Source organism: Apteryx mantelli, chromosome 3 (assembly GCF_036417845.1).
Source record: "Apteryx mantelli isolate bAptMan1 chromosome 3, bAptMan1.hap1, whole genome shotgun sequence".
In the NCBI taxonomy this organism is placed as follows: Eukaryota; Metazoa; Chordata; class Aves; order Apterygiformes; family Apterygidae; genus Apteryx; species Apteryx mantelli.
Window position 1 is genome coordinate 26682489 of NC_089980.1, and position 25104 is coordinate 26707592.

Below are 25104 nucleotides of genomic sequence, written 5' to 3' on the forward strand. Positions count from 1 at the left end.
ATCTTGTCCTTCTAGATTTTAGAATGAGTGTCTCTCCTCTTTTACACAGACTTTTTAACAAACAAAAGCCTTCTGGCTTTGTCAACTACAATTAACTGGAATTTAATTAAATTAGTAGAATAAACTGAAATGACAAAAAAAAAAAAGTCTTTGTACCTGCACAGCAGCTACTCTTTCAAAAGTCTTTTCAGCTTTTTAGCACAGAAATTAATATAAACTTGTCAATATTTTAAATTTAGTACCAAATATGGTTCCTTTTATGAAAAAAGGTAATGTTTCAAAATCTCTAAAAATAAAAACAGCTTTATTGACTCCACTAAAACTAGATCTTAAGCCATTTTTTTCTGTTGTTTGAAGGTTCCTTCACTCATTTAAAGCAAATTTTTTAGATAATTTATATCAATGATATAAATGACATACTAATATGTGCTCATATGCAAAGAGCCTCTCTCTTAGAAGAGGAGCAGCAGCACCAAATACCACCTTCCAAGAACAGAAGTCAGTCATCTGAAGCAGGGATTAGAATAGGCATTGGGGATATTCCAGAGTTTACCTCTCAGAAACAGTATATTCAGTGAGGCCTAGAAATGTATGCATTATTGAAGTCAAGGAAAATTTATCTTGAGAAGACCTTTTTTGTACAGGGGGAAGAAGAAAACTTTGAGAGGTCAGCTATGGGAATTTTATGTAGTTCTGCCTTTATTTGCATTTGTAGCATCACCTTGTTTTACCACCGAAAGTACTTCCTAGAAGGTTCCATGTAAAGGATTAGTCGCCTTATAGTGATTTGGTTTTTTTTTTAAATTTCACTTTTTTTACTGAAATTTTAGATTTAGGCAACTTGTGAAGCCAAGCCCCTTGATTCCAGAAATTATCTACAAATTCTTCTGACAAGAAAATCCCTTCGCCTTTAAGGACAAACAGTAGAAGAAGCGCTCATATCAATACAAGAGTTTTCAAAGACCCAGCATAAAGAAGAGCAGCTCCAACGTGCGTAGTACTTCTTCCTGTTGCACTACAAATGATACCATAGATGATTGTGAGTGAAGTTGTGACCAGACTTGCTCCCGAAGCAGCACCAGCTGCTTCAGCGTGGTGCTCCATCCCAGCTCGCTGCCCAGTCACACTTGGCTTACACAAGCTCTGCACAGTTCATGGACATTTCTTTTCAAATTACTCTCGCCCAGGCTGTGGGGAGGCTAGTAAGAGTCCTTGCTGGCTTCTTACCTGTCAGGGCAATGGCTGAACAAAGAGGGAACTGAGTGCCATGGGTTTAAATCCCCTGGGGCGAGGGTGGCAGTGAAGTTATTTATAGCCCAAGCGAGGGTATGAGCTACTGAGATCTTACTGAAAGGTCAGTGCCATTTCCTCCTGTGACTTTCTTTCAATGGGAGAAGTGACTCTTACTCTGCTTTTGAAACATCCAGCAGAGTTGCCTATCTTGAGCGGTAGATTTTGGGATTTGGGTCCTGATTTGGCACAAGCAGGCCAGAAGTCTGGTCAAACATGTAAATCATAAGATGATATCAAAATCCCTTTGCTCATTCAGCTTTTTAGGACTAAGCATGCTTCCACTGAAATCAATGGCAACTATCAAGTTGCCATCAGTGGTGGAAGGATTGGGAGCATTTCTACTTAGCAAGCCACCAAGCACTGTGCCTCCATAAGCTTGTAGAATTATGTGAAAATATCACCTTCTGATAAACTCTCCTAGCAAAAAGTTTGCCCATTGTTGATCCAAAATGCTAATGAGGGATTGATTCTGCCAGATACTTTCCTTATCATTGTAGTCTCCACCACCAGACTTGCATTCTTCATACAGCTAGTGTTGCAAGCACACATAACTGATATTTATTAGCTATCAGCACAAGCGAGATGAGGCATCTTACACTGCCTGGTGACAGTACAATGCTAAAAATAAAATAAATTGCTATTATAAGTATTAAAGCGTAGTAGTTGTTTATGCTTTCTCTATGTGGTTTTATCTTTCTTTGAAGCTTTAGGCAACTTCTGAAGACAGTGTCTTGAATTATAACCATGATCTGTGTTTTTTTCTTTTTTTTCTGTCATGTCAAATTCCAAGTCTTTGAGGACATCTAGCAAAGGAAGAACTTGGAACAGTAACAGGGGGTTCCATAGGTACCAATCCCTCAGGTTTTCCAGTGGCACAAATTCAGGAGGTTCATTAACTAATTAATATGTACCTTTTAATTCTACCAGAGGAGCTGAAAATAATTCATGGCAATCATTGATATATGAAGTCTCATTGCATCTTGCTGATGATAAATTAAAACTAGCATGGGAATTTACTTTGGGAGTCTAAGATGACCCCACACTCGATTTCTGTTAAAGGGTCTCTAGGTTAGCCAATTTAGAAATCATATCCCTAAATGGTGTATATGTAGACTAGACAGATAAAGTATGTTTGGTCATACTGATTTTCAACGTCACTGTGACTTTCTGAGAGAAGAGGTTAAGACCACTCAGTGGTCCTGTTACCCTCTTGAATTGCTGGTCAAATATTGACAAGCTTCTGTGGAAACACTGCATTCCCTCCAACTACCTCCTGAAAAGTTGCCAAGCTATTTCTCCTGAGTGTCTTCAGTGTGGCTCTGTGCTGATCCAGGACTGCAGGTGCCAGTGAAAGATGGCCTATGACAAGTATGGGCTAGACTCTCGGCTGGGGAAAATGCTGATGTTAATAGAGCTATCAGAACTTATCACCAACCTGAAATACGGTGTACTGTGTAACATGCATAAACATTATGTATTCTACATTTATTTATTTCTATCCATTTACTTATATGTGCTGAAGAGGCATTTCCTATTCAGATTTTGAATAAGTTTGTTTAATTCACTATCAACAGCTGAGAAGCACCAAAAAGAAAAACAAATGAAATTACTTACTTTTGTCTTTTCCAGTTTGTAAACGCACAGCAATGGCTAGGATAGGTGAAGTTTGCCTCAATCAAAGAGTTGAATTTGCTTAAATCAGGAAGTTTTTTTAAATTGTATGTAGACCTTGCTTTTAGCTTCTTAATGAGTTCTAATCCATGACCTGGCAGGAAACTGATTCTTGTCCTTGAAATATCCCTTAAGAAAACATATGAAAACCTTAGTAAAAAGCAAATTAACTTTTGCTCAGCGATGGAGATGATATGTTTTAGACTGCCCTGCTCATTTTCAGAGTAGTGACTGGAAAGAGGTCATCTAGAAATCCACACTGAAAACAGGATTGAGGGATAAATTAGGAGTTCCTCAGTGAGACTTGAACTAATATTCATTGCAAACAATAATCAAGCGACGCTAGTCCGGTTTGAAAAAAAAAAGAAAAAATCCCATAACCTTCCGGGATAAGAATTAACAGTGACAAAAAAACATTAGCTCCACATGATTCTGGGTTTAGTGAATAGTGAAATAAACGCACCAGTCATCCAAGAACACTGTTATGATATGCAAAAGGCTGATGAAATCACAATAGAAGTTTGTTATGTTCCTCACGAACATCACATTACAGGAAGGCTACTGCAGGACAGGTGAAAATGCAAAAGGCAATAAATATGAAGATACAAGCTCATGGGGGGGGTTACAGATGTGAAGACAGGTTGAGAATATGAGGTTTTGTATTCATTAGGAAGAAAAGAGATTAAAGACAGATGGGGTGATAAGGTTCAGACTGAGAGGAATGAAAATAATAAAATTTTTCCAGAGGTTTAAAAAACAAAGAGAGCACAGACTGAAACTAAGGAAGGAGCAAGATTACAGGAGGTTAGGCGAGATGTATTTATGTGGAAGACAATTACTGTGTGGAGCAGATTATCAAAGGCACTGATGGAAGCAGCGACTATGAATGTACTAAAGACAGCATTAAGGAGACTTTTCAAAGGAAAAATGTTGCATGGTACAAACACTAAATCTTGACTTGTGCCACACAGGTGGGGGAAGGGAAGAAGGACCAACCATCTCCCAGGAAAGAGCTATTCAGGAACCCATCCCCATGCTCCACGATATAACAGCTGGGGCAAGTTGTCCCCACATTTCCTTGTCTGGGACACAAATTGTATCCTTCAGCCTCTGACAGCAGGAAAGCACACTTTCTTCTGTTACAGCAATAGTAAGACGGACTAAGCAACCTCATCCAGTCCTCCCTTAGCCGCTGCACTCTATGTCACCAGACTGATCCAGGATCCAACATTTGCTAAGGCTGCCCTGCTTTTTATTTTGTCTGACAAAAGAAAAAGATTTTCCCTAATAAATCAGACTGACTATTTGGTATTATCTCCATACACCCCGAAGTATTTTCCAGTTCACCTGTAACAGTCCTATGTCAGGACGTTATTTGATTTACATTACATGATATGCACGAATTATTTTTATTACAATATTAATGCAGAAGAATGGTGCCACACGTGGGAGAGACCAGATTTTAGCAGCATATATATAGTTCAGACAGCTGCTATGCACAATATGCACATTTGCACCTCCACTCCTCATTCTAAGGAACAGAATTAGTACCAGGAAATGTTTCTGCACTCACAATCTTTAGCTGAGGTCAGCCAAGTCTAACAAATTCATATTAGCTACTAAAGCAATTATTAGCATTGGGTAAACATGATCTTTGTGTCCATAATGTGCCCACAGCTGGTGGCTTCGGATTCACTCCCCAGGCCCAAGGCACTGCAGCACGCAGCTCTGCCCTGGCAGCTCTGAAGGAACGACCCCCCCCCCCCCCCACACACACACACCCCCCAGGTGCGGGAGAGGTGCCCTGCGCTGCGCGTGCAGGGCCTGGAGAAACACTGGGTACTGAAACTGAGAGCCACCCCTGCATGCCAAGGGGGACTACCCTAAAGCGCTCAGGCAGAAAATGCTGAAAAGCACTGGTGAGTGTCCTAAACTCTGCCCAGCTTAAGGATTTGGCCCCAAACTTGGGTCTCCTCCCCGGAACCCATTGGCATGACAGGGATGTCTTTGGGGCAAATCCCAATGGAGTGCATTTGAGAGCTACGCACAGGCTGCTGAGGATCTGGGGCTCTGCCGGATTTTCCTGGGGCTGCTTAAACTGTGAGCGCTCTCCAATATTCACCATGACCATCTGCCAGGGCTACAGCCCCGTCTGAAGGAGGTCTGTGTCCATTCCTCTGTTAACACCAGTTCACATGCTGGAATATTAACAACAGCCCTCCTTCGCTGGCAGTTTAAGCTGCTGGCTGGATTACTGTGAATTGTGGTAGCCGAGGAGCAAACAGAGACCCCACTCTGCTACCCTGAGCCAGGGCTGTAAAGTCTACTAGAAGGGCAAGATGGACAGGTGAGAGCAGAAACGCTTTGCACTTCTGCAGGTAAGACTAAGAGGTACCATATTTTGGTCCTGAGGTCATTCAGGGTCTGATCCTTTTCTCACAGAAGCTAAAAGCAGCAGCTGAAGAGGAACTTTAAGCTTTAAATTTCTGACTTAGACACCTAAAGTGGTAATTAGGTTGCAACTGGCAACCTCAATTGTTTCATGGACTGATTATTGTCCTTAGCAGGCTGCCTAATGAAAACTGTCACCTTGAGTATATGCTCATGACTAAACAAGTAAGCGGCAGTTTTCTGCCGAAATCCACAGACAGTATCATTCATGGCAACATTAAGCGCCTATGGAACTTCATAAGGTTTTATAATTCTGAACAAGGACATGAAAAATGTTTTCTTTGGCTTGTTAGCTGGAAATCTTCAGCAAGTCCAAACAGTTATTATGCCAGCTGGGAAATAACAAATATGAATAGGAATATCACCTAGACTTAAAAATAGCTAAACTGTTACTGAGTCTCTAGTTGTCTCTACACCTAAAATACTTAAATATCTTCCTGAGAAAATATCTTCTTCTTTTAAACATCCTTCTATTTTTTTTTTTAAGATTGTTATTGCACATAAATGGAAGCAAGTTGGGGAAAGTGCTTTGCATAGTAGTGCAGTGTTTGCTGATATGTCAGTTAGAGATAGGTGTTGATACACCACCAGTAGGCCACTGAGCAAACACAGACAGGGTGCAGGTGGTTTAGTAACTTACTCCACTGAGTTGTCACAGAGCAGACCTCAGTTCAGAGGTTCCTTGAGGCTTTGTTCACTGCTAGACATCAGCTGTGACAGCAGCCAGTGCAGGAACAGCAAAATTAATCTGAGCTCTCTTCCTATCACTTCCCTTTCCCACTGGGAGTCTCTGTTGGATTAGCAAAATATACTGACAGTGGATAATCTCGTTTAGGTTTGAAAGGCACATATAGAAGTAGCAAGAAAAGGCTGGGATAGTGGGAGAGAGCGGTGGACTGAGCAGTGATACTAATCTTCTCAGAGGTTGCATTTACAGTGCCCTCTGGAAGTGCTTCAGGAACTCAGCCGTCTATTCGGGGACCTACTGGAGCTCTCCTGGCCCACATACTTGGGTTTCCCACTGAAGACAAGCTGCGAGGGCAGGATGGATGGTAGCCACATCTTGCCCTACTATGGAGTCAGGGTTCAGCCAGGGAATTCAGCCCAGAATGGATCATCATCGAGCAGCTGAATCACATTTATGGAGGGGGAAAGCTGAGAGTCCCCCTGCACCTTCCTGCACCTCACTGGAACTCCCCAAGTTTTTTAATGCTTATGGAAGGCAGAGGCTCCTATGGACCTCAGTAAGTGGCCCAGTCCCTAAAATCTGGTGTAAGCTACTATTGCTCTGGGAGCACCAGAAGAGAAATAAACAAAATGGCTGAAAATTGAGGCTATGAAAATCCAAGTTGGAAATAAAGTGCATTTTTATACAGAAGGAAAGTGTATAGGTGTAAATCTAATTAGCCATTTGATTTACCTGCCTAATGTCAATGTTGAAATTCTTTTACTCAGAACTTGGTATCTTTCCAAAAGAGATATTCTAATTCAGCCAAAAGTCATAAGCCTAAGAGAGGAACTGATCTGTGAAACTGTGTAGCCTGTGTAAGGCAGACTAGGTGATAAAACTGGTGCATTGTGACATTCATATTTGTGTCTGTGAATCCGTCATGTTATTTTAATATTCTGAAATCTAAAATAGAAGGCGGTATTAATAGACACTGGTGCAGGAAGAACAAACAATTAAACACTCTGAAGTTCAGTCTAATAAAATATTGTAGCCTGCAACACAAATTTGTTTTCAACAACACTATTTTCCCCAGCAAAGATATCATTATGGGTTAATCATTTCCATAAGTGAAAGCATATTTCTGGTGTACACTACAGTGACAGATGAGCAGAAGGCTCCTCTTTCATGATCTCAGTCAGGATAAAAAGGTAATTTACCATCCACAGAATAGTGGACACACTAGTAATGGAACAGAAAACTTCTTACACAAATAACTCATTGTTAGAAATTGAACTATCAAATGAATCTGAACTACAGCCAAATCAATTTGATAAGCCTCCAGAATATGATTGTATCAGCTACAGTTTGCAAAGAAATTGCATTAACTTCTCGCTCCAGGAAATGATGTTTTTCCAGTGAAACATCAAGTGCATTACTGCTGAAAAGATGCTCCACTGGCAGTCTTTTCTAAAGGGTAAAGGCATTTTGAGGGAGTGATGCAAGTGGAGTAAAATGTAGGTAACCCATATGGTCGGTTGCTCTTTACATCATAAGTGCACTGAACATTACAAGATGGAAAAAGGGTTTGGACTACATATTCAATGCCTTCAGAAGAGCTCTTATCTGAACTCAAGGTTGGCTAGCCATTTTTCTCTGCCTTTTTTAGACTCCCAACCACTCTAAACCTCTGTGTAAAATCTTCCAACAATTCCAGTTACCCCCTTTCACCCTTTCTGGGGCACCCTCTGGACATCCAGGGTAGATGGAAAGAGAGAAAGGCCCTGATGAACTGGTGACAAAAAAAAAAAAAAAGGTCATGTGTTTGTTACTGCTCTTACATGTTGTGGCTTGGGCTCAGAAGCACAAGCAGCTGTGCACAATCACAGGTATTTTCAGATCCTGTGCCAAAGCATAGCTTGAGGTAACGGTGACTGAGATCCATGAGCACTCTAGTGCTGAACCGTGTACTTCTGAGACCTCTTTTTCCAGATTAACACCACCGAAGAGATCCTATTTTAACTGTGTGAAGTACAGGGTAGGGATTTTATCTTTAGAATTAAGCTTCAGAGCTGCAGGGCAAATCCTCAGTGGTTTTAAATTTTTCAAGGGTGTGCAATTCAAATTTAAGCACTGAGGACCCACTCACCTATCCTTGCTTTTGCCCCAAACAAAAAATGAACAGCATTTTCACTGCATAAGTGAAGCAGAACTTCTCTTTTACAGATCTTAATCAACTCTGGAGAGGAATCTGGATCTAATAATTGGATCCAAATGCTCCAAAAAATTGGATCTAGACTGATACTTCAGATATGGCTTCCAGTTTTTTATATTCAGACATGCAGCTCCAATTTTGACCTCCAACATTTGTGAGATGTTAAAATCCAGACCTGCATTCACATTTGAATGCTGTATTCTTATCTGTTCTTTTCTGGGAAGTTAATAATGAGAAAAAAAATCTGAATATTACTTACAAAACAACTGGGCCATTGGCTCCATGAAAGACTTCATTCGGTAATTTTTCTAGGTTGTGGTTATCACTCAGATTTCTGTAAAACACATCAATATCACTGCTAAAACAATCTGATATTAAAAAACCTGCAGGAGCGGCTACTTGCTAATAATTGCTTTGCAGACTACTACATAACAAAAGTAGTTACAGCTCATCCAGGTAGGTTCCATTAAATGCATGATTCTCAATTTCTCGAATTCCATTTTTATTTAGCCATCTGCAATAGAGAAAAAAACAGTTATGTTCTTATACATGCTTCCGAACTAAAACATGCCTAATTCAAATAGACCAGTGAAAAGATAAGGTGATTTCAAACATGTGTAATTCTTAAATGGATATTTAAATTAGGAAATTTCTATGAATACCAGGTGATGAAGTCCCAATAGTTGGAAGAAGGATTTGGAGAGTACAGATCCGAATAGGACAGATCAGCGTTATCATTGGAAATGACACATAGAATAAGTTTTTGAATCAAAGTTAGAAAAAATAGATACATGGATTTGGGTATGGTTCTTCCCATAGCTTTCCCTGGCAGTCTACAGTAAAATCAGTGAAGTTATTCCAGATGGAATTCATATAGAATGAATGAGCTCAGAATCTTTCCTACTGTTGCTCTTGGTGCTATTTACACTTTATATTTTCAAAATGCTTATGAAACACAAGGTCACAGCTTATCCTTTGTCAATTATTACACAAAAGAGGAAGGCTCAAGAAGGCCAGGGAATAAACGGAAGAGAGCAGCTGCTCCAGTGAGCGTTTCCACTTGCCTCCAGAACTGTGAAGGCCCCAGTAATAAACACTGGGGAGAAGTGAGAGCTGGGAAAGGGGAAGGTGGCTAAAAGCAGCAAAACATCTACAGAGAAGTCTCCTCTACTAGATAGTTCCTCATGGAAACGTGCCACACACTAGCGCTGCCGAGTCCCTGTGCCGGTGGTCTAACTTCCCCGGAGCGCGCTGGTGGAGGGGAGGCTGCCTGCGACTGAGCAGGGCAGGATGCATGGGGGTGGCTGTGGTGCAGAAACTGCCTGCTAAGCTGCTGAATTCCTTCTGTATCTGCTGCCTCTCCAAATTACCCTCCCTGGCTGCTCCCCTGCACCTAACCCCAACTCCTCTGGGCTCTTGCCCGTGAGAGAAGAAACAGGTAGTGATTCTGTGAACTAAAACTCCGGGGCTTTCTGCCAAGCTTTTACTGTAGTGCATTAACTAATTAATGTTTAATGTCCTTCCCCCTGTTCCCTTCATGGTCCAAAAAATCTACACTCAGGTCAGTTATATTTATCATTTATGCAGTGTAATCTTTCATCTCCTTTTAAGTGTCACTTTGCAACTCACAGCCTCTCCAGCACAGGATGACAGGTCTGATTGATGGCAAAAATGGAATGATTTAATTAAACTGTCACCAAACCTGGACATTTTATTTCTAATTCACACTGAAAGCTGAGCATGCAAGTGACCCACTTATCTAAGGTCCGAGATGGTGAGCTAAGGTCAACATGAAGATCAGTTATGGGCTTGGCTGAAAAGATTACCCTTCTGACCATGAAAGGCAGATGTGCATAGCTCTATGTCTATAATGTGTGTCAGATCAGATCAGGAAAACTGTCACCATCCCCTTCACTTGCAAGCGCTATTAGACATGAACGAGCAGGCAAAGAGGAGAGACATGCCCCTGCTTATAGCATTTCAAACATTTTTTATATTACGCTGATCTTACCCATTCATAGCTGCCAGGCTGATATATATGATTTTAATCACTGCTTTAGCACTCACTGCATTCTCTCAGTGAACATGATGCTAATGCAATGAGATACCAATGCCATAAAGTCAAGCCATTACTGTTGCCATGCGGTGTGGACTACACACTGCTGTCACCTGGCAAATTGCATCCAAGCAGTAAAAAGAGCAAAGATTCTACCTGAATCCTGAGGTCTTACTATAATTCTTTCTCAGTTGTTACCTGGACAGCTTTCTACAGAGACGAATTCTTCTCTCACTTAAATCAGCATCCTTACTAGCTCCACTGAATAAAATGGAAGTCTTACTTTAGTAACAAGTGCAAATTGATGGAGAGATCCAGAGCTTGGCCCTATATGCTTCTGGTTACCATTCCATGGCTATAGCGCTATATTTAAACACAATTTTAAATTCACCAAGTGCCAGAGGCTGCTGCCTCTGAGGTACTATTTACACCTTAATTTAGGAAAGCTCTGTTCTAGGCTCTAAATGGCATGGAGGCCTGGAAGCAAGGTAAATTTCTTCCATAAATTTCTATGACTTTACAAAATGTATCTACAGTTTCAGTCTGTGCTGATCCCATGCATAGCATAAGATTCGATGCAATCCGAGTAACTGGCTTAAACGTGCTTGGGGCATGCCACAACTAAACCTGCTAAAACTGGCAGACCCAGAGTCTCTCCCAGAGTGTGGGGGGTGCTAATGGGTCCTGGGTTTTTAATGCTATTTTGACATGCCTGGTTTCACAAATTACTGCTTTTGCAACAGTAAGTTTTTACAGTATTGCATAGTGACTTCGATTTTGTACAGAACAACAGCAAGTTTGGATCTAAAATGAGGAAAGTCCTTCTTCGTTACAGCACAAAGAAGGCCTAATCAGGGACTAGCACTGCCCGAAGACCACAGACAGGGCCCCTGTCCCATGGAGAGAACTACAGGAGGGTGAGGACATAGTTTGATGAGATGCTCGGTGGCCAGGGCTGCTTACAGAGCCCTCACCGGGCTGCAGGCAGAGGTCCTCGCTGCTGCTCCTGCACCCTCCGGCGGCAGCCGGCAGCCAGCGGGACTGCGGGGCTGTTGCAGGAGGCAGGCGAAGCAGCTGGAAGGGGAAGGATCCCCCCAGGCCCATTTTGGCAGCAGATGGGCAGCCTGAACACCATCTGAGAGCACTCTCCTGCAGTGCCAAGGTGGTAAGCATACGGGCCCTGGGAGGGCCTGGGGAGGGAGGAAAAGCCAATTTCATACTGCTTGAGTGGCATGGAGAGATCAAAACACAATAAAAATCTTGCATATTTATCCCACTGCTTAGCAGCATTATGGAAATAAATAAGGTTCTTGTTGCGCAGTGCTCTGACAAAACAAAGTTCCATATGAGTGGCAAATATCATTATAAGAGAAAGGATAAAGCAATACATTTGGAGTATCATTACTTGAACACGTTTGAGAAAACTGTGTGAATATCTCAGGGGTGGGTGTGTGCGCGTGTGTATGTGTTTAAAACTTTAGGGAATATGACATAGACAGCGGGTGCTGATAACTGATGGGGAGAAAGGAGAGATAACAATCAAGTGACTTGTTATTAGCCTATTTTGGCCAATCTCCAAGCACTGATGGTTTGACCCCGCTCCCACCAAAATCAGTGCAAGTCCAATCAGTCAATCAGATCATGGTTGTCTGCTTTGGTATTTGAGGTAAACTACATATCACAGCAGGAAGTTTTTTCAGTCTGTCTTCTGGCTAGGGGAAATTAAGGTAGCTTGTTAGTAAGCAAATAGTACATTTTGGTACACCAATATAAACGATCAAAGAACCCAGATAGTTCATTAAAAAACATGACTGTTCAAGTCAAATGAAAAGACATCTAACTACACAGCATGAAACTGCTTTGTGAACTGGCCTGTATCAGTGCATTAACATTGTGTATAAATATACCATATTTCCACAATATCTACATATATTTTGCCCGAATAATAAACGTCTTTTTGAATGATGTATCTGACTGTAAATATTTATGAGTCTTGCCATCCTTTTGAACAAAAAGTGTATCACATGGAACTGCTGTTGTAGGTGGAATATGTTTAACCTTGGTATCAGTAATTACTAAATTTGCTCTATGCTGTAGTTCTAAAATAAAGAGCAGGATTAGAATAAAAACAAACCACAAAAGCATTCATTCTTCATGGCAGGAAAACAGAATACACAGATTTCAGGGGAAAAGTCTAAAACCTCAAATTGGTTTTGGAAGCCTAAATAATAGTGCCCATCCCTCAGAAATAAGTAAGGTTTTCCTGACCCTATTCTGGAAATGAAATGAGCAAACAAGGAAAATAATGGATTTGTTATTTCTTACTCACATAATCACATTTTCAGAACTCAGGCCCATGAACGAATTACTTTCAATTGTACGTATATTGATATTGTCTTGAATGTCTCTGAAAAATAAATCATACCTCTTTCAGCTTTCAATAAGAAAAGATACTTCAAACACCAAAGGTATTTTTCCTTATATTCAATCTGAGGGACTATTTCATGTTAAGTATAATGATTAAAGTTTTTAAGACATTTCATCTGCAGACCACAAGCTTTCCTGGTAAAAAAGACTGAAGTCAAACATTTCCAAACTGTTGTTCTCCACACCCCTATACCTTCATCCCAAACAAGCTTAAGCCATTAGAATATACAAAAGCTGGGGTCTGAGTACCCAAACATGGATAAAGTAGTCCCACCAGAAAATACACTATCCAGAAAATGCAAGAGGAGGGGCTGTGAGGCGATGTCTCTCTCGGCCTCCCACCTAGAACGAAAAGCCGTTAGTCTTGTGGCCTGATTCAGCAGGGTACCTAAAAGCCTATGAATAATTCCCCTGCCAGTGTCAACGGGGTTGCTTATAAGCTTTGTACGTGCTTAAGAACTTAAGACGTGGGACCCCTGTCAATTGAGTTTGTTGAACTGACAAGTATTCATTTCAGTCTTTCAGCAGTTTTGACTGATATAAAAAAAGAACTGCAGTTATACATTCTGTTGCTTGCTCAAAATAGACCTCAAAGAAGTTAAACAGTATTACTCATAATTTAGACGGGAAATATGGTTGTTTTCATGCTGTTTCTGTTGGAAAGCAGGGAACAAAATGAATTATCTGCAAAGCTTGAAATTAAACGCAGTTCCAGAATTATCTCATACTGACAGTTAAATATGGCCACAACACTGCATTAACTGAGAGTTAAAGAGAAACCTTGTTCTGCAAATTGAAATCAACAGACTTAGGAACAGGGAGAGAGCGCAGCATCAGTGGAAGCAAAATTTACCTCTGTCCTGAGTACAAGACCCTTACAAATATCAATAACCCATGAAGATCTGTCTTTGGGATTTAAATCTTGGGACAACTGAAGCCAACGGGAATTTTCTTATTGACCTCAGTGGGGCCAGGGTTTGAACCAAGATCTATTTTGGGACTTAAGCAGTGTCAAGGCCTAGTTAGCTTTACAGAAGGGGAGCAATTTCACCTGAAAAGAAAAACCCTTGACCACCAGGCCATAATAATTCGAATCTAGCTAAGACTGATGATAATCCTAAAGGCATATAGGAATAATGTTCTGTAGCTCTGTATCTGTTGTTTTTGCTTTACGGTTTCACAGAGCCCTGAAGTGCAGTTCCCAGAATTACAAACTTCAAGCATATTACATAAATTTATTTCTTAAGAGTATATGCGTGTATACAATATACAGACATCTCTAATTTTTCAAGATATTTTTATTTATATTAGTGACCATTACTAAGAAAATTGCAGGATTAATATTCCCACGGATTGAAATCTTCTAATCAAAGGTTCAAAAATCTTTGATTTAAAGATTCCAAAATTTCAAAATTTCTAATATATCTTAACTGAAGGAAGATAAGAAATATCTGTTTATTTCCTAGCTTTTCTGTGTGCAACTATATAAAGAATTGATTGAAAATTTCTGCCAAGATCTTTGTCAGTGAAAAAAAAATAAAGTTTTGGATTATATGCATTTTTTACAAGAAAGTGTCTGCTTTCACACAAAATTTCACACAAATATTTTTTCGCTATTGGCACTGGAATTTTCCATAGCAATATTTCACTCCTGGACAGTTTTACTGCCAGTGGAAAAAAAAAGACATGCTAGGGATATTTTCTTGCGGTTTGTTTTGTTTTCTGTGATGTGGCCATCTGTCCGCTGAAAACAGGACTGAGATCGGCGACTCTTTTCATGCAGGCCATAGAACTGTCACCAGATGCCAACAAATTTCCACCTCCACCAGCCTGGATTGAATTGCAATTGGTGAACTAGAAGTAAAAGTCTGTTATCAGTCTCCTGGGCCATCTAGCTGTACACTCCTAACACAGTTAAAGGAAGAGTTGCCTGTAAAATGCAATCATCTACAACACTTTGTGGAAATGAGACCCAGAGAATAGGGAGACCTTTTGGGCCAAATTATCACCAATGCCTACAGAATTACAACCTAAAATGCTATCATAAAGCTAGTAAATGAACACAAGGGAAATCACATCTTGAAAGATTTTGTTAGAACAGTAGAACATTCAAATGGAGCTTCTAAAAAGTTAAAAGCAGACATTAAAACTTACAGCAACACTTTCTGGAAAGACTGAATCTTACGGAGAGCGGGTAAAAACCTAAGGCCAGTGTTTGATATTAACCTAAGGAAGAGAGAACAAATGAAGATTATTAGCTCTGTCCCAGGAGTGAAGCAATAATTAACAAAGAAGAAAACACACTGGACTCAAAATGGCAGCCACAAAAAGTAGACTTCAGCCACATATGCAGGGGTTGCCCAAGAAAAACATCGTAATATAAAAGGGTTTTTCTCAAAAGTACTAGCTAAATTCTGTCCCCATTGAAGTTAATAGTGAAACCATACTTTGGATAATTACATAATCCCTCTTGATCTCAGAACAGCTCCTGTATTAATTTCCTAATGATATTTTACGAAGTCAATTGCACTGACACAGAATAATTATTTATTTTCATAGTAGTTCTTTTAAGAAAAAAGAGCAAATCAATTTACCACAAATTTAACCTTCTGTTTTAATAGGGGATACATTAATTCCGTTAGAAATAACATCACTTCATAAAGCGAGAGAAAACCAGAATGCTTTATCTGCTAGCACCTTAGAGAGTGAGGAACCGAACATACGTGAATGTTTCAGCAGTTTGCTTCACTGGAAACGGGACTGAGCCTCAATATTTAGAGCTGAAACTATCTCCCGCCTTCCACGACACTGCCGACTGCACGCAGCTTGGTTGTGGTTCGTGCCCACCAAACACGGCGGCTCAGAAACACCGACCCCGGTGCTCCTTCTGCGGCAGCGAGGAAACAGGGCCGCAGACACCAACAAAGCTGCACCAGGTCTTATTCAAGTCAACATGGTTATCAAGCACGTGAGCAAGGGCAGGACAAAAGCAGCAAACGTTACTGCGTCGCAGAAAGGGACGGCTGGTCGTTGCTGGTGGTCGAAATGAGGGACTGCGAGCCTGCCCCAGGAAGGGTGGGTAGCCCGAAGGAGCAGGGCTCCCAGGGGCTGGGAGCTGCCTCAGCCACCAAAATGTCTCATTACCATTCTGATGCTACCAACAAAGAGAAAACTTGGGTTCTTTAAAGGTTAATTATCTCTTCGTATCTTTAATATGTGAGCTGGTAGGGAAGGTAACCTTTTACTGAGAATATTGGTTCCTTAAGAAGCACATTAGTAGTATATAGAAGGTATTTTTTATCTTGGCACTGAAACAGAACAATAGTTTTCTGTCACTGCATGTGATTTTTTTGCAAATTTACCCTGAATAATTAAATGATGGTAAAAGGCACTGAGACTGGAAAAAAGTTACACCATTTATTTCATGTTTATTATGAACCTAGATTATCTCAGGAGAGTCCATGAAAGACCTTTCAGATTTCACGAACTGAACTGAAACTGAACACCTAAACATGACAACCAATTCCTACGTTTGGGCACTAAGAGTGACATGTATGTCCATAAAATAGTCATTCACTTGCATAAGTACTAATCTGAGCTCTCTGAAGTGATATCTGGATATTCTCAGGCATTCACATTGAAAAACCAACTTGTTATCTGTCTAATTTTATAACCAAAAGCACTGCATTATATGTAGGAAAAAAATTAAAGAGGTGTACTGAATATTCAAGAAGCCAATTTGAGGAAGTTGCTGAAATGTCATGACTATTTCATCCTGGGAGTTGATATTGCATTAGCTTAAAAATCACAGCTCTCATGAGTTACCAAGAAAGCTGTACAGAAATGCCCTTGCAAAATGATTACATATAGTTAAACAGAAGGCATGATTAATGAAGCAAGTGGATTTCGCAACGCCGTTATTATTTAAAATACTTTTGCTCTTACACTTCATGAAAGGAGTTAGCCAAAAAATATTAGAAGCAATAGAAGAACCTGCAACTCCACCCTTACAGTATTTTAAAGTACACTCTCTAAATTACTAGAGATGTACAGGGTTTTAGCTGAAAGGCTGCCTTGAATTTTAAACGAGTCATGAGTCGAAAAATGCATGCAATTCTTTCTAAGAGCCACTTGTTAAATACAAATTATAGCATGCATTTGGTTTAATAATTAAATGACGAAACAAACTGCTGCCAATTAGCGTGTCACTGTTGTAGGGCTCAGAAGACCTGAAAGACTTTCCTCTCTACACTACTTTCCCGATCAAAGCTTGATCCACATGTTTCAGCAATGAAGAGCAATGGTACTCTAACATATGCTATTCAAACACTATTTCCAGTGGTAACTTGCTCCAAACATCTCAGAATGCCACCCTGTTAGCAGGGCTTTCGTCACAGATGTGTGAAGATACACTTTCAAGGCCTTGGGCGGTGCCATATTTCTGATCTTTCCAGTCATCCCAAAGTGTTCAGAGCTCAGATTGCACTGGTGTAAACTGAGCAGCATGAGACGATGAGGAAAACGTCTTTGAAAATCATTATATACTGAAGTGAATCTACAGGTGGTACAAAGCACTGACTGCACTGAGGCACAGTAGGATGATTAGAAATACGAGAGGATGCTCCTTTAATTAATTGCAGAAAAAGAACGAAAAAATATTTAGCTAGACTGCACTCTGTATCTACCTTCTTTTTTATTCAACTAGCAACTCTCCAGAGGTCTTTAAGTGGATAATCTTGTTAGAATGTAGATAATTCAATTTACCGAGTCTCTTTCCTGCAGGACAGTTTTATCAATATATTTACCACTTAATGTATACATTCCTAGTAGCCACACTTTAAACAAGTGTCCTCTTTAATCTGTGTTATAACTGAATCCCCCCTCGCCATACATAAAGAGCTCTCTATGAACCTGCTTTTCAGATGGCTGATGGCTGCATTCCAAAGCATTAATTGTCTTTTTGAGAAGGCTTACCAGAGCCAGTACTTAAGAAAACATAGCACCATGATCACCAGAGAAAAAAAACCTTTCAAAAACTAATTTCTGACAGATTCTGGCTGCTTATTTGCAGATATAGCAACATTCCTGCTCTTTTTATGCCAAATTGGTAGGACCTACTTCAACGAAACAGGGAACTACCTCATCAGCTTATTGTGGGTATTTGCTAAATGGCAAACACAAGTTAGCCAGAGATAAAAACAGTGCCATTCAGGAAGTCTTATTTTTTGTGTCCCCTAATAATGCTAGTTATAGAGTGTGTGTGTGTGTGTGTGTGTGTGTGTGCGTGCACTTTCCTCTCTAACTCTTGAAACGAAACCACTGCGTATGCAGGAATATAGGAGACAATAAAATAATGAGGAAATAAGTGAGAGGGAGCCTGACTCCAGTCTAGTAGCAAGACAGTCCTCTGGCTTGTGTGTCCTGGCCTTGCAGGTTAAGATGAATCTATAACCCAAGAAGCCCACTTCTGGGGCAAGGTCTTTGACCATGAGGCTCTCAAGCAAAAGAAAGGAGAGCATCATTACTTCTATTTACTGCAGAGTCAACACTGTCCAGAGGGTCAGCGATTCTGTGGACTTCCCTGTTACACATGCTTTGCTATATCTCTGCAGCAAAAATATGTCTGGATTTAGGAAGTACGCCAGGTGCATGTGTGTCAGACCCTCCAAAAAATAAGGCCAGGCAGGTATAAGTAGCTGCAAGTCTTTGGAAGTGGGCTGCGCTCTCCACAAAGCAAACTATTCTGCAGATAAAATGGAAGCTTTTGAGACATTAAAACAGGACATGGACATATCCACTATAAAAAAGAACCAAAGAACATAGATTACATATGTGAACTTATTTTGGAAAGAAAATAGGTTTGAAAAGTCATCACTACATTATTAAACAGACAATGCCTCAGCTTTCCTTAATGAGAGCCAGATAAATAATCTTGTACCCATGAAAAGGTCAACAAGTTACCATTTTGAAACAGTCTGTCTCTTTGGCATATACCCAAGAAGACCAATTAATAATTCTCTTCACTGCTTCTGAAAGACTTGTGAGGAAGTTCAGTTTTTTTTTCCAGGAGGTTTAGGGTATTTCAGCACTGTATTATTATTACTTTTTTCAGTATTTTTCTTTCCTTACTATTTTTGCCATACTAGTAATGATGATGCAGGAGACAAAGGGGCTGCACGGATCTAATGAAGTACTGGGGTGGGGTGGGTGTGAAATATATTCGTACCAAGCTGACACAGACAAAAGCGTGTTAATGTTCAGCAGCTAGGGGCTGTAAGGAGGCCCATAAAAATGATGAGAAGACTGACAAGGATAGCTAGAGCTTCTTGCCTGCCCATAAATAAGATCTAGTGGCTATACAACTGTTTTTGAATCAGCATAGAAAAAGCTTTGCAAGCAACATGCTGCAAAGGTCATTAAACTGATGGGCTGTGGTGCCTGGATTCTACCTCAGGCATTAACACTGATTAATTTTTTTCAAATATTTTTTCTGAAAACTGCCAGTAAATATATATTTTTCTATGAGATTTTCTAAGCTGTGTTTTAACAGTTCTGTTACAGTCACAGCACTGTCAAAAGGAATCAGACTAAGTGTCTAGTACCCTGCCACCGATGCTGGAAACTTCGGAAAGAACCACAAGAAGTTGAGCAGTGGGCGTGCAGCTGAGTTCCCCTGCTCTGGAGCACTGGTTGCAGGCAGGTCTTGCTAAACCTCTTTACACCGAGATATGGGTATGCCTGAGCTGTCTGTTCTGCCTAGTAGGGACAGACTAAGAAGGGTTACAGAGGTCTACGGCAGGGTCTACAGCAGAAGGTTGCGTCAAGAATCTGTCAGAGTATGCACCGCCATCTCTAGGTCTGCTGGCTTGATTTGGAGTATTTGGAAAGCCGACGTGGACCCCAGCTGGGGAGAAGATCTGTCACATGGGCAACAGCAATACATCCCAGTGGGACCGGCCTGAGGTTCCTTTTTCCAGTCAAACCTACACAACCCCCCCATATGGTTGGACAAGGTCTCCTAACCTGTTTTGTGACAACATATTTATGAAATCACTTACAATTCCTTCCTAACTTCTGCAGTAAATGGGGGAATTAGGCTGTGCTGCATAAAGGTTTGTTAGTTTCTCTTTGAGGCCTTAAAATTTTTATCATTTCCCCAATAGCTGCCGCTGACTTTTTTTTTTTGTCAATAGAGATGTTTAATCCTTTTCTGAATTGTTTCAAATTCTAGTTCCAAATGTTTACAAGGTTTTACTTCTATACTGTGTTTAAAAAAAAAAAAAATCCATTAACTCACCTGTGTCTTGCCTGACATTTTCATTGAGCATCCCTTCCTCATCATAGGAAGGTGAGTAACAGGAGCTGGATTACCTTTATCAGGTGTCATTTTATAGCCTTCTATCAAGATTTCTGCTTCCTCATTAAATTAGCAGTCCTATTCTTTCAAATGATAAAGCTCTTTGCCTTTTCAAGGGAGGTTTCTAAAAGGGCAAGTACTAGTGTGTGAAACTAGTACTAAGATGGAGAAAATGGCAGTCCTTCCTACAGACATGTTCCAAGAGAGAGCATGAAGGTATGATTGTACATACAGAGAGTGATCTGAGCATGACATAACTCAGCATCACACTCAGCTCAGTCCTAAGGGGACTTCAGGTCTTGCTCCAGTAACATAGGCAGAATTATCTGAAAAGAAAACTTTCTTGGTATCTTATGGGATGACTCTGGTGAAGTGTATATGGGGGCAGGGAAAAAAAAGGAGGTCTTGGTTTGTTTGTAGCATGGGGGAAAAACAGTAGCGCTGGTGGTAGGGTACATGCTGAAGCTGGCTGGTAGCTGAGGAGGTGAAGACCACTCCCTTGGCTGGTACCCAGGCTGGCCCTGCAGGCTCAGCACAGAGCAGTGGGAAAAGCAGTGCCTGGGAAGAGCAGCAGGCTTGTCACAGCTGTGCCCCTGCCTGTTGCTTGGGAACAGGACCTCAGCCCTCACTGTGCCTCCTACTTCCATATGCCGTGTGCTGGTTTGGCTTTGAGCCTAGTCCTGAAGTTGAGCAGAAGTTACATCATCTGCTATTTTCAAGTAGTATACTTAGCCTGGTGTAGCTTGGTTTGATTAAAATAGTCAACTAAAGGTGGTCAGAGTCATTTAAAGCTGGGCAAACCAATGCATAGGGAGGTAAGATTCACTTTTTCAGATATGATTCCCCAGTGTTCAATCTTTTAGCATTTATAGGCCTAGCTGTAGACACCTCTAGGTTGGTGCTCCCTGATGCAAGATCAGGATAGCATAACTCTACCATGCCACTCCCCCACATTCGGTATGGAGAACAGGGCACAGAAAAAAAGTCTCTGCATACTTCAGAGATATTCCTGCAGTGGAATGGCACTGAAGGGCTGGGGAACTCAAGGGTAAGTGAACTTACCGCAAGTCCTGTAGAAACCTTCTGTACTAATACAGTCGTCTGCCCTTTCCAGGTGGAGAACACAGCTCGAATACAGTTGAAAATCTGGACTGATTAAAGTGTTTCAATCAAAGCCTCATGTGAAATGAACTGGTGTAGCTCCCCTGAAGCCAAGGGTGCTACACTGATTTATACCCACAGCGTAGCTAACAAACCTTGCAATTAACATGAAAGGCACGTTCAGCAGTTCAAATTCTAGGAGTCATGATGCTTTGCACCTTTTGTACTATTTATAGTCATGCAGGAGTCTTTTTTAGCCTCCTAAAATAAAGTCACAGAGGAGAAACGATATAAATACATTAGTGGAGTAAGCACCAAAGACGGATTTTATCTATTTAAATTAAAGAATAGCTTTGGCATGAGAATAAATGTGAATGAAGTGGCCATGAATAAAATTAGAGAAAATTTTCTATTCATGAAACCATTGAGTTTCTGGAAAAGCCTTCCCCTAAGAATGGCAAGAGAAAGCGGGGAGAGTGCAAAACATCAAGAATAACAATAAAGCACTTAATTAAGGGATTTCAGGGAGCGGAAACAGTAAGAAATAGGATACAGTAATCTGGGGAGTCTCTTCTACTCCTGTGTTCCCACAAGACAGAAAACCTTGAAAAATACCCAAAACATTTTTTTCCCTCTGATCTCAGCTAGTGAGTAAAACTGGCTAAGGGTGAGTCAGCTGAGTTTTTATACAAGAAACATCTTAGAATGTTTGAGTCAATGTGTATGAGAGCATGGAGTGACAAATATTCAAACGAGGGAGCATGTTTCTCTCTCAAGTGGATGCCATAAAAATGCTTATATTGCTATGTTGCCCTAATCAACGCTGATGAATAACGTTTTGTGAGGAAACATGCTGTTTCTGATTAGCATAAAACCACCCATATGAGTAACCTTTATGGCATTCTATTGCAAAATATAATATTTGGAGGAATATCATAGGGATAAGGAGCTTGAAACAGTTTTATAAATCATGAGATTTGTGTAAATCACCATGAATGGTGAACTAGAACCTCAGCTGGAGAAAATCAGCACAAATTCATGGCATTATCCGCAATTTATATGGACTGAGAAGCTAAACCCACATTCAAATCAAATTTTGGTCGCTGTGACTGAATAATTATATGCATTTATAACAGAAATAATAGTCACTGAAGAACCTTGTATTTTAAGAATGAAACGACTGCTCAAAAATGATGAATACCAAATATGAAATATATATGTCTTTTCCCATTAAAGTCAGGTAATTGTTCAGCTCTTTTAATAACTCTAAAGAATGTTGTGGAAGAGACTTCTGCAGGAATGAGACAAAGGATCAAGAAATGAGAGAAGGAAAAGGAACAGAGAGCGAGAAACAGCCATTGGCATGATCAGCACCCCAGGAAAGGGCAGCTGAATGAGGAGTTTCTAGATATTCATAAATGCAGAGGCTTTAGTAGTTTTAGCTGGTGCTAAGCATCCACTGAAGTCAAGAAAAAGACTTACATTACTTCAGATATTGAAAGTGGGGATTTACCTTTTCCTCAAGGCTTACAATTTACATGTCCCACATCAAAAAGCACAGAAACTAGTGCACTGTGTTCTTCACAAAGATAAATATTTCTTCAATTTTGTATAAAGAGAAATGTGCTCTCTTTCATTCTTTTTATCCATCCATAGACCTGACAAATGTACTACCAATAGCAGTTTGTTCTGTGGATTTTACATGGGATAAACAAATGCTGTACTTTTGTACACAGGTAGCCAGAATTATTCAAAGACATCAGTTGCTGTTGAATGACTCAGGCGTGAAACCAAAGGAAAAAGGCATACGATTTCTCCTCATGACAATGCAAGCTTAAAGCTTGATTTCCCTGTTGCCAAAAAAAAAAAAAATTCGGTTTCAGTATGTGCACAACTCTTGATAGTCTTTAAGTCAAAGGTTATCAAGGTGTCTGGTGAATTGGCTAAAACAGATATTGGTCCAAATACTGGGGAGAGAGACAATCCTACCGCAACTCCTATTGCAAATGACCAACAGAGGCTTTCCTTTGGTAGAAAGGGAAACACTCTGCTTGTACACCATCCTACAGGGGCCTTGGTATGCCTGACAGTACCTGCGATAGGGAGGGGATATGCTAAAAGAATTCTCTGGTGCTTTGACCCTTTATTGCTACAAGGTCTGCATTGGTCCCAGAGGAAAAGACAAGTGTCCTACCGCCTGCACTAGGTGAATATTTCCTCATTTCTCCTGGCCGGAAAAACGTCACATACCAGCCCAGTAAGAACACAAAGAAGATATTAGGGTTATTTTCACTTACTATGTGCCTAGAATGAGTTTCATTCAAGATTTCATGGAGCGACCAGTTACGACAATTCTGTTTACCTAAGCTAGCCAGGGGATGTTTTTTCCATCCTTCAGAAATTTGGCACTTCCATTTTTTTTTCCTTCCAGTAAAGTCTTGGGACAAATTAGAATCCTATCAGAAACATTCCTAGCTTTCTCCCATGCCAAAAGAAAACCACCTCAAAACACTGGCATACAAAAACAAGGTGTATTTGCTTGAGTACACCAACAGTCAAGGCTAGGATATTCTCTTGTCATACAGGAGCTGCAGGCTGAAGTCACTGCCAAAGAACCCAAGTCCTAGGTTATCTGGTGTTCTGGAGAATACTGTTCAGCAGAAATTCCACCTCCACCTGGAAACCAGTTTCTAGGTTTAACACTCTCTCTCCCCCCACCTTTTTAAGCTTTTGAAACAACATCTTAATAAAAACCAATTCATTATTTTCTTACAAGGAACAAAGAACCAAAAATCCAGCAGAAATATTTACGGATGCTTTCTTGACCAGCTGTATGGGCTATTAGTGAGAAGCTTGAATGTAGTATTGATGTTATGCTTTACATACTGATGAGATTCTTTCTGAACTCAGATGGGAGCACTGTTGGATCTGTTTTCTCTTTCATGGTCTTTCACACACCAACACTGCCAGGAGCACTAACGTGTTCACAAAAATCCTTCTGTAAATTTGCAGTCATAAAACCACTCTCAGCCATCTTCAGTCTCTTTAGAGACTTAATTGACCCAATATTTGTATGCAACATAGAAACCTCCTAGTACAGCATCTCTAACCACATATTCCAGTTCATTGAGAGTTTAAACTATAATAGCTTATGCAGAGTTAAATAAATCTTAAAGTCCCAATCTTAAATCTCAAATCTTAAAGTCCAAATTCAAACCAATGTCTCATTGTATTTTTGAACCTATCAGAGGTTCAGAACCTATCAGAGAATAGTGATTTTCAGAGACATTAAATACTCATTAACTCATTGGGAGCTATGCTTTTTAGACCATGGACCTGACCTTCATACCACACCTTTAAGAAGTATCTAACCAGTATCTAATCAGACAATTAGGCACTTACTCTTATGTAACCAAATGTAGAAACTGTGATCAGCAAGACTTCCTGTATAATTAAGGAAAGCAAGGTTGGGTGTATGTGTTCAGGTGGACAGAAATAAAAAAATTAATGCAATATCCTGCCTGGAATATATGCCATTGTTCAGGAAGGTGCACCGCGGGAGCTTATTTAAGCTACAGCCATTAAAAACAATTACTGTTAAATGGAGTTCATTGGACTTCATTTGGCTTTTGATACATAGCAGAGCAGAGATTATTAGTCATGTTAAGATCACATGCTAAAAGCTGTGAAAATATTTTTGGGTAACAGTTTATTTTAAGGATGGGCTCAATTATCACTGAATTATGACAGCAGCCCCATGGGAACAGATGTGGCAACCACAGTTGAGCAAACTGCATTCCTGATGAGGCTGGCTAATGAAATAAAATTATACCACAAACCAATACATTTGTATTCAAAAGTTTTAA

At 40.3% G+C, this 25104-nt stretch overlaps 1 protein-coding gene across 1 annotated transcript in view; it reads right to left on the bottom strand.

Annotated features, from left to right (window-relative positions):
* The window catches only part of FSHR (follicle stimulating hormone receptor), a 93538-nt gene that overhangs the window by 5935 nt on the left and 62499 nt on the right, over nucleotides 1–25104 (bottom strand). The window contains 5 exon segments of the mRNA XM_013949769.2: nucleotides 2908–3093; nucleotides 8557–8631; nucleotides 8743–8811; nucleotides 12683–12760; nucleotides 14935–15006. Coding sequence (XP_013805223.2) covers nucleotides 2908–3093; nucleotides 8557–8631; nucleotides 8743–8811; nucleotides 12683–12760; nucleotides 14935–15006 — 480 coding nt within the window.